Raw genomic sequence first — 10,484 nt, forward strand, 5'->3', positions numbered from 1 at the left:
TGCAACAGTTCTTGACTTCAGGTGGTATGCTAAAACTGGCCCACGTCAGAAGCTGGTACTTCTTTTCAAGGTGGCTTTCACATTGACATGTTTCCACCCGCTAGCACTTTGCAAACGTGCAACTAGCGTGACAACGACAAAAGTCCCTTTTGTTGGGAAACAACAAATGCTTTATTTTTGTGCAACGTTGGATTTCCGTGCTGCATATGTCCGACACAAAGCCAAAATATCCACTGAGCCTATAGGAAGGAACTTGGATCAGTGCTTAAATAAATGCCGGTAAGGAAAATATTTCTTTAGATTATGGTATGATACCAGAAGATGATGTGACCACTGACTCCATATTTCAGTCTCTGTCTTTGTTAGAGCCTACAGCCTTCCACAGAGGAGGAATGACCCCTTTAACCTTTCACTGGCTGACACGTCTTTAAAGTGGATGCTGTTGTGAGTTTTTATCCCCACTAGATGGCGCAAACTGCTTCATCATTCAATAATCTGCTCTCCGGCTCAAGTGCTCTTCCAGAGTTCAGTCGTTCACAAAACCAATATGATGATGAATAGTGATGTCGAGTCTCGAGGCGGTCAAACTATGCAGGCACCGTTGACTCGGTTATGAGTTAAATGTAAACAGATCCTTGAAAGTCATACAGGTCCAGTCATTTCTTATAACAGCAGCCAGAAGAACCGCCGGACACTGTAGGCTACGTTTTAGACTCTTTGCACAAGGGAACAACCCGGATGTTGGATATTTTCACTGTAGTAATTTAATATGGATTTATGAGTTTTTCTTCTCCCCAGCCGAGCATCCTGATTCGGTCAACATTCATCACTATGCAGTTATTTTTACTTGCAGTTGCGTTCCTCTTTACGCACGACCTCACTGGAGCCGTGCGCCCTGACAAGTGTGCCCCCCGGTGCGACGTGAACTCCTGTCCGAGCCCGAGCTGTCCCAGCGGCTACGTCCCGGACAGATGTAACTGCTGCCTGGTGTGCTCGCCCCGCGAGGGAGACCCCTGCGGCCGCAAAAACGACCTGCCCTGCGGGGACGGCCTGGAGTGCAAGCTGCTCCCCGCGGGGAGGCGGCGAGGCTCCAAGGGGGTCTGCCTGTGTAAGATGGACTTTGAAGTGTGTGGAAGCGACGGGAAGACGTATGGAAATGTGTGTAAGATGAGAGCAGCCAGTCGTAAAGCTCAGCTCAAGGGGAGACCCGCAGTTAGCCAAGCGCACAAAGGACCCTGTTCGCCTCCAGGCACAGGTAGGGCTCAGCGGTGTCGACAGAGAACTACAGTGTGGAGGAGTGGAATACCTCTGTGTGTGCAAATCAATCAATAAATAAGTTATGGGCAAAATGTGCCAGGAGCCATGCTGGCCAAGTTCTGGCAATAAGGGAACGGTAGTAGTTTACAGAACTGTCTCATAAAACACTGCTAAGTAATCATAGGAAGTGTTCAGCACAATATCAAAATTAATTAGTTTGGCATCAGATACCAAATATACTCTGATTTCTGCCAAGTTTCTCTCTTATATCATGTTCAACTGATCACTGGTCAGACAACAGAGCTAGACAAAGATTTCAGGATTTGTACTTTTGGGAACTGGGATAGACATTTTCCTCATTAGTTTTTATTTTTAATATAGATAGATAGCTAGATAGATGTTTCCCCCCCAAACCATTTACATTTTCATCAAAATCTCAAACGACCTGTGCAGATTGTAAACTCAGATTTAAACCTAGCACTGTGATTGTGATTGCTGTGGTGTGTGCTCCACGTATTACTTCTACTGGGGGCCTTAAATCTGTGTACACAGTCACATTATGTGGATGTGTTATCATCAGGAAGACATAAAGGACAACCCCGTTATTATGAACTGTTTTAAGGTTACAGTGATGTATCTGGGGAATGAATGTGTGTCAGTGTTGCTGATGGCTCTGAAGTCACGGATATGTGACCCTGTGTGTATGTATGTATTAATGCAGTGCACTCTTCGTGTTGGTATAGGTCGATCCCTGGATCACCTCAACAGCCCTCGCTACAAGTTCAACTTCATCGCTGACGTGGTGGAGAAAATCGCACCTGCTGTCGTCCACATTGAACTGTTCGTAAGGTGTGGAATGTGTGCTTGTGTAGAGAGAGTGGTTTCTTTATGATCTTCATATGTCAAAAGCGTTCATCGCTAAAAGAGACTATACTAGGTTAGAGTGGAACAAAGAAGTCTAAATCCACTTCTAGATTGAAGAATTGTGAATTTGAATAATTTTTGGTAACCTATTGATTTATTTACTTGCGGAAAAAGCAAACCACAACCTCTTTTCATCTCCAGACATCCCCTGTTTGGGCGCCACGTGCGTCTCTCCAGTGGCTCTGGTTTTGTGGTGACCCCCTCAGGTGTGATCGTGACCAACGCTCATGTAGTGACCACAGCGGCCGCACTGAGAGGAGGGAGGCCCCAGCTGCGTGTTCAGCTCCACGACGGCGACGCGTACGAGGCCGTGGTCAGAGATGTAGACAAGAAGGCAGACATCGCCACTGTCAAGGTCAACCCGCAGGTGAGACAGTGTGGCACGGCGGCTCTTGATAACTCTCTGTAGCCTCTTCCTCCAGGACAAAATGATGTTAATAATTTCATTTTCAACTTCAGTGACTCTGAAACAAGCCCACATAAAACACTAAGCCCACATCCTGACATGTTTGTGTGCCAAGTTTTGACAGTTTTCTGCTAGACAGTCATGAGGCTAGCAGGAATACTTAATAAACACTAGCTCTGTGAGTCACAGACACAGCGCTGATGTGCGTATTCTCGCACCCATATCTCAAATACTTGGACAGTTTTGTAAGCATTTAACTTTTCCTACTTTCTCTTCTCTTCTCTTCTCTTCTCTTCTCTTCTCTTCTCTTCCCTCTCATGGGAGCAGAAGAAGCTTCATGTGCTGTCTCTTGGCCGTTCAGCTGATCTGAGGCCAGGGGAGTTTGTGGTTGCCATCGGCAGCCCCTTCGCCCTGCAGAACACCGTCACCACCGGCATCGTCAGCACAGCACAGAGAGACGGCAAGGAGCTGGGCATCAAGGACTCAGACATGGACTACATCCAGACTGACGCCATTATTAATGTAAACACACCAACATACTGGATATTAATGACTATGCATGTATAAAGACGCTATATGGGTTTTGCTCATTTCCACATGTGTTAAAATTACTGTTGTGATTGTTTCTGTTTCATATCTTTCATATTTGCGGGAAGTATGGCAATTCTGGAGGACCTCTTGTTAACTTGGTAAGTGGTGTGCTTCATTTGAGTTTTTCAATGGATTGAGGCAAAGTGAGCTAAAATGCTCAAAGAGCAGTGCCCCAAAATATATTTTAACTTGTTCTTTTACATATTATAAGACACTGAAGCTACAGTGCAGAACTTTTTTCTCCTGATCTACAAAAACTGAGACATGCATAAAAGATACACCTAAAGCCACGAAACATGGCCGTTTGCAGGAGTCTGGTCTTTGGCGAGCATCTGTGGCCCCAGTTGTAGCCGGGTGTCCCTCACCGTTGGCACTAGTCGGACAATTTTGTTGAATTAAGAATGAGTTGGTCAGAGAGATCTCTGTGATTGGCTGCTCAGCTTAGAGAACCAGTGCTTGAGAAGAAAAACTGAATTACCAAAAGCAAACATAACTATGAAGTTCAAAGTGCACATGAAGGGCTTCTCTAATTTTACATTATTATGTAATCACATTCCATTCATTCATTCATTTTTTGTGACCACTTGACCTCTGGAGGATCACGGGGGGCTGGAGCCTATCCCAGCTGTCATCGGGCGAGAGGTGGGGTACACCCTGGACAGGTTGTCAGTCTATCGCAGGACTGACACAGAGAGACAGACATCCTAATCACATTCTAATATACCAATATTTTCACAACGACATGATCATTTAGACGGAATAAATGTTTAACCATCTGATTAACATGATTCAGGAGCTCCGCCTAACTTCCTCGATGTCAGTTTAGTGTACCATACTGTATAAAGATTAGAAAGATATTTATATACAGTTTATATTCTGTGCCTTTACAGCGTACCCTCCCTCAGTACTTTCCAGGCTCTCAACCAAAGAAAACCGCATTCTAGTTTCTATATAATTCTTGCAGGCCACCAAAGATGATGTACTCATAGAATCCTGGTTACATCTATAACTCTCTTTTCTCTGTCGTACTCCCAGCTTCTGTGAATGATGTCTCTATCACCAGCACAGGACAACAGATTTAACTAAATAAAATATTAGTGAACATAACATCTGTGTTTCAAGAACTGTCCACACGTACGAAAACGGTCTTTTCCCTCTCCGTTTTCGAGGGCATCGTTTCAAGAAATATCCGCGTCCACACGGATCCGTTTCAGCACGACCGAAAACGCTACTTCATATTCCAGGCCAGGTGGCGCTGTTTCAGTTTCAGAAATTCGCCAAAAACGGAGAGGAAGAGGCGGAGCATGCGCACAAATCTTGAGCGCTGTTTACAAATCGCCTTTTTTGCTCAGCGTGGTGGCACAGGAGCATGATATGTTGCCCTAGTAGCCCTAATAGGCTCAATATCTTCTCCAGCATGAAAACTAGCATGTAGTCCACCATTGTTGTTGATGTTGTTACGAGACGTCTCGCGGGATGTGGAAGGCTGCTCGGGAGTGTGGCGATGACGTCATCGTTTTCCCCGTTTTCGCCGTCCACGTAGAAACGCAAGAGTTGCGTTTGCGAATTTCTCCACCCTGGGACCCGTTTTCAGAAAAGTGCGTTTTAGGGCTATGCGTTTACAGGATACGTGTGGACGATCGGCCAAAACGATGAAAAATGTATGCGTTTCAGCGTTTTTGCGTTTCCGTGTGGACGGCCCCTAAGGTTTGGAAATTCACCATGGCACAAAAAAGTGTTACAGATTTACGCACTTACATTAATGCATGTGGTAATTATGCAGACTGTTCAGTGCTGCTACTACTGCTGCTCCTCCTTTGATTATCATTGCACCAAGACATTTGTTACTAGTAGTAGCTACAGAAATGTTCAATTAAAAGTAATAGCGGCAAGAACGGCATTTGTTATTATCAATATTTGTGTACTTTTAATATTTAAATATTTTATTTTAGCAGTATTTGAAGTACTTTTCAAGAATTCCTCATGCTGACAGATACAATTCTGCATAGTAATACATTGAGTAGAACTATATTTGTGAGACTATACACCAGTGTATGTTTAAATGAGAAATATTAATTTTATTTGTGTCTTTTGTCATTTAAATGGTCCTCTGCATTAACATTCCTTTTCTTTTCAGCTCTGTCTGCTTCACTTTAAACAAAATCATTTACACAATCATTCTGATTTGGCGTGCTGCGTGTAAGAGTCTGTGTTTGTGCATGTTTCAGGACGGCGAGGTGATAGGCATCAACACCCTCAAAGTGACGGCAGGGATCTCCTTCGCTATACCCTCAGACAGGATCAGCCGCTTCCTGTCAGAGTCGCAGGTTAAACACAGCAAAGGTGGGCTGACTTCAGACTTTTCCTACAAAACACTCACTGCTTAGTATCAATCACTAAATCTCATCCTGGTTATTGAGACAGAAAACACAAGAGTTCAGAGAAGACTTACAGAGGAACCACAGTCTGATGCAGGTGAGATCTTCAAACTGTTGTTGGAGTGAAAAAAAAAAAATATATATATATACACGTGTTTACATGTATGAGAAGATGTACCTTGTGTTTTTGTGTTGTTTTCAGAGGGGTCAGCGGTGAAGAGATATGTTTTAGGCATCAGGATGATCACGATCACAAAAGCGTGAGTTATTATTCAGGTTCATCCAATAAAATGAAGATAGATTCATCAATGTTATGTGCTCTGTGTTACGTTGTGTGTGTCGTGTGTCTCAGTCTAGTAGCAGAGCTGAAACATCAGAACTCAGACTTCCCTGACGTCAGCAGCGGCGTTTTGGTGCAGCAGGTCATACCTAACACCGCAGCAGAAAAGTATGTTCACACACGCATGCAAAAACCCAAGTACACATTCTTCAAAGAAGCATTCACCAGGCAAACCTCAGCATTGCTTCAAATGATTTAAGCCCTTTTTTTGTGGTTCCATGTGATTTGTGGACTAGGTATTCTCATATAACTATGATGAAGTAATGACCTGTTATCCGTCTTAAATTCATGGACCTCTGTTCAAGGCTACCTCTGACACAGTTATAGCAAATCATTGGAGTTTCTTTGCTTTCCTGTGATTTAGCGGAGGGATTGAGAAAGGTGATGTTATAGTGAAGCTGAACGGACAGCCAGTCTGGACCACTGAAGACATACGTGAGGCGCTGCAGCACAACCAGCCACTGCTACTGGAGGTCCGCAGGGGGAACGATGACTTGCTGTTTAACATCTACCCTCAGCTTTTGGTGCATTGACGAACAGGAAAGCTGAGTTAGTTAGTGAGCAACTCCTGGGTCGGACGCCACAGGCAACGTACTGCAAGGAATTACAAATAAGCTATATACAGTATGACGTGGAATATTTTCTGTTCTGATTAAAACCAAAACCCTGATCATTTCCTGTCAACTGGTGTCGGATCATGTATATTTTGTTAGATGAATTTTGATTCGCGAGTGCATCATACAGGGTTTGTGGAAACACAGTACGAGCCTGAAAATCCTGCTGAGGAAAGACTGCTGTAGTGTACTGTATTTTGAAAGATCCTCGGAATAAAAGCTTTCAACGAAAGAGCCACACAGCAGTGAGTGTTTGTCTGTCTAGGCCATTTAGCAGCTGTCGCCCAGAAGGCAGGTTCCACTCCTCTGTTTATATCTCCTCATCCCCTCTCTCTTGGAAAGATGTTATCCCAGTTCAAACAAGCACAGGCCAACACCTAGACACAGACTACACACACATAAAAATGAACTTGTAACCCCCCTTGAAGTGTGGCTGTGTTCACAGCTCATAAACTGGGCCCAGACAGGCAATCCTTCCTGCTTATTTCCACACAGACTGCACAGTGTTAGTGTTGGCCAGGACAATGACGGAAACCAAAACCAAAAAGGGGGCCACTGAAAGAAAAGAGAAGCTGATGGAAGTGTGGATAAATGACTGCAGCGTTAACATGCTCCTCTGACACACAGCGGTGAATATGCGTGTCACTGACCCAGTTATTGGAGTGTGTTTGGTTTTCATTTGGTCCTGCAGAGACAAATTGTCATAGCAGTGCAAGCGCCAGACTACTTCTGTGGTGTAGACAGAGGATACAGCTGTTTGTCCTTATCAAGACAAAACTCCAGATTGAAACAGTGGCATAGGGCCCGCAGCAAGTGCCAAGATCTACATTGAGTGTGCATGTTTCCATGAGACAGATCTGCCTACGTTCATCAAGCGCAGCACACACTGTACATTTCTCATAAACCACTTGTGTTTGCATTCTGGGTTAATTAATGCAACGTTCAAGCCACAAACCAGGATTGCCATCTAGAGGCCAAGGTGGAGTTTAGTTTAAAACTATTCTCAAACAGGTCACTAGATGGCGCGTTGGGAACAGGTATTTGCTCCTGACGTGGCAATGGCTCAAATGCTCAGATTAAAAGACTTCTGCACAAGATATCTATACAAAGCTCTGGATAAGTACGAGGTTAATGTAGAGGACACTATTTAGCATTTCAAACTGCACGTTGCTTTATCATTCGAACTACAGTGTGTCCAACCAAAGCTTTACTTTTCACTGTCACTTTTTACACCTGATCCCTAAAGACGATCTTGGCCCAGTGTCTACAGAACATTTTATTAGCTGTCTGCTGAACTGCCTACAAGATCTACAAACCAGAGTTTTCCTCCATCCTGTCTAAGGATGTTTGTGTTTGCATGCTGCTTACCGGATCATATTAGTGCTCTTAGGACCGGACGTTATCATTACCTTGTGGGATAATGCCTTCATCATGTCACATTCAGTGCTGAAGTAAGCAGCACTGATCACATTCACAAAGCTAAAAGGTTGTATTATTGTATATTGTATATTTTTTAATTAAATGAAGCAGACTAACTTGTTCATTGTTGGAGATTTGGGTATGACTTTGTAGAGTCCTTGCATTGTTTGTCAGAATTCCTTTGAATCTGAACTTCAAACCATATATTATATTGGTTTGCTTTCTAGCTGCATCTTCCCATTTCCCATGCAAAGCGTCGCAGTCATTCAAGTTGTATTTCTAAAACAAAGACAGTTGGTGTTTTCTGAGGTTTCTTCAAGACGTTTCACGATTCACGATCCATTTTTCTTCAGTTCTAACTGGCCGTGTGGTGTTTAGGTATTTTTTTAAATCTGTGGGTGGTGCCCACTTGAACCTCACATGACCAGGGTCTCTGTTAATGAAGGGATGTTAAGACACTTTTACTAAATTAGTTGTATTCCAAAAATGTTGATGCTACAAAAAACATTTACTGATGTGTCTAAATAGCAACCCAAGCCAATACACTTGCACTAATAATTAAAAAAAAACTACAGTGAAGGAAACTTTGTCTCTCAGTCCAGTTTTAGGCTTGCTATATTTACATGGTTATATTATATCATATTTACCATGATGCTGTATGAGAAAGAGATTAAGACTAACAGACATGCATGGTGGGGAGAAATCATGGTGCTCATCTCTGACCTCAGACCCCGATGACATTAGGAGAGCTGTGAGCGGGACTTAATGGATGCTAATTAGCGTCATCTCTCTGTTTCTTGAAAATGAACACAGCACACATCCAAAGCCCGTGGGTGCTTTTATGGTCGAGAGAGAGTTAAATCATTCAAACAGCACGGTGCTTCAATCAATCTTAAAGGGGACATGACACATAACTGTTTTCTTGCAGGTGGTGTAACTGTAAACAAATGGTTCATTTTGGTAATTCCTACCTCACCAGCAATGCAACATTTTGGAGTGACGTCTTGTGCTGCCTTCAGACTTGTGAACTCACGGTTAAGCGATGGGAAGATGTGTGGACGAAATGTTTGATGCTCATGTGCAGACATAAGCCTTAAGTCGTGAGAAATCCACCACTTTAGGCAACTGTTGGTGTTTAATAGTAAGCTAGCAACCATGTAATTTACTCTAGGAAATACAAAGCCATAATGAAGGAACGAGGACCTTGGGGATATCAACATTTTTGTCCAACATGCTATAAAATTAAGAGGAAATCTCTATAACATTAAATGACACTATATTAGGATACCAACCGAAATCCATTTCTGAAAACATCTGCAAAGGCATGACTTCCAAAAATGTCTCCAAGGTCATGAATAACGCATTGACTGTTCTCGTGAACACAGCAAACACAAAACACTTTGAAGGCAGCAGTGTCTATGTGCGTGCGGCTGGTTAGTTCCATTGGCTACTGAAGACTGTCAGCATTTCTGAACTGGGTTCAAAGAAGACTCAGTTGAAAAGCATGTGAAGCCTGTCCTAAGTCCAATTGCTGTTGCTTTTGAGCAGCTACAACGTGAGAACCGAGCAGTGGTACCGTTGTGGGTGGAAGGAGTCGTGGAGCCAGTGGTTGGGGGATTTCAGTGAAGTTTACAGTAAATTTAGGAGTTGAAGGAACTTCAAGGGAATGAACCGCATTCTGGGGCATTCTTTGGCCTGGCTGCAGAATTACAGAGAGCTTGGACTCAACTAAAAGAAAAGTGGATCTGTGACGTTTCAATAGTACAGGCCCTAATTACTTCCATCTGCCTGGAATCCTGTTCTCTCTGCATGAGTCATTGCTTTGCTGATCACGGCTACTGTTCAACTTACTATAAGAAGACAGCAGGACGCAGCAAGCAGATGTTTGGAGAGAAAACCAGAAAGGCTTTCAATCCCAACATATAACTTTGGCATGCAGAATAAAACAGCCACATCTTGCACACGATAATTCGTAGTGGAAAAAGCTTGTAGTTGTGTGGAACAACGTCTAAAGCAGGGATAGTCTGAATTAGCTTGTGACAGCTGCTTGAAGATACCTCAGTATATCATATGTTTTCCAAAGACCACATAACTTTGGAACATTTAACTGGACTGGAATTCGAGGCATTCCCGATCTGTTTTTATAGAATTTTTCTCTGGAAATACTCTGTATCCACAGTCATTTCATACTTGTTATTGCACTGAACTGAGACAGTGGATAACCTCTCTTGGGTTCTGTCCTTTTGTTACTCTTTGTCCTTTCAACCCATGTAAAAACTTAAAACTTAAAAACAGAAAAATAAGAGAGTGATTAAATATTTTGTTTCTTTCATTCCTTCATGCAGAACATACATCTATGCTAGTCCACTTTCTCACAATTTCAGCTCCTCCGTCCTTGCCTAACTCCACTTCCTTTGTCTACTTTTATTCTTTTACTTCAACACCTTGTCTATTTCTCATTCACACTCCTCGTTCAGAGTTGTCTCTCGGCAGAAAAATGAGTCTCCAGTGCCTCGTTTGTGGTTTTTAGCCCTCGAGCGCTGGAGAAAACTGTA

At 43.1% G+C, this 10,484-nt stretch overlaps 1 protein-coding gene across 1 annotated transcript; it reads left to right on the top strand.

Moving 5' to 3' along the window:
• The first annotated feature begins 623 nt into the window (after positions 1-623).
• htra3a (HtrA serine peptidase 3a) lies at positions 624-6,636 on the top strand. The gene is made up of 10 exons (XM_084555090.1): positions 624-1,255; positions 2,001-2,106; positions 2,323-2,548; positions 2,915-3,109; positions 3,244-3,276; positions 5,407-5,521; positions 5,603-5,653; positions 5,759-5,816; positions 5,909-6,004; positions 6,261-6,636. Exons 1-10 carry the CDS (start codon positions 778-780, stop codon positions 6,427-6,429), a joined length of 1,527 nt encoding a protein of 508 aa, XP_084411216.1. The 5' UTR covers positions 624-777; the 3' UTR covers positions 6,430-6,636.
• Positions 6,637-10,484: the final 3,848 nt, after the last annotated feature.

This window comes from Chelon labrosus (genome assembly GCF_963514085.1).
Source record: "Chelon labrosus genome assembly, chromosome: 2".
NCBI classification, from domain to species: domain Eukaryota; kingdom Metazoa; phylum Chordata; class Actinopteri; order Mugiliformes; family Mugilidae; genus Chelon; species Chelon labrosus.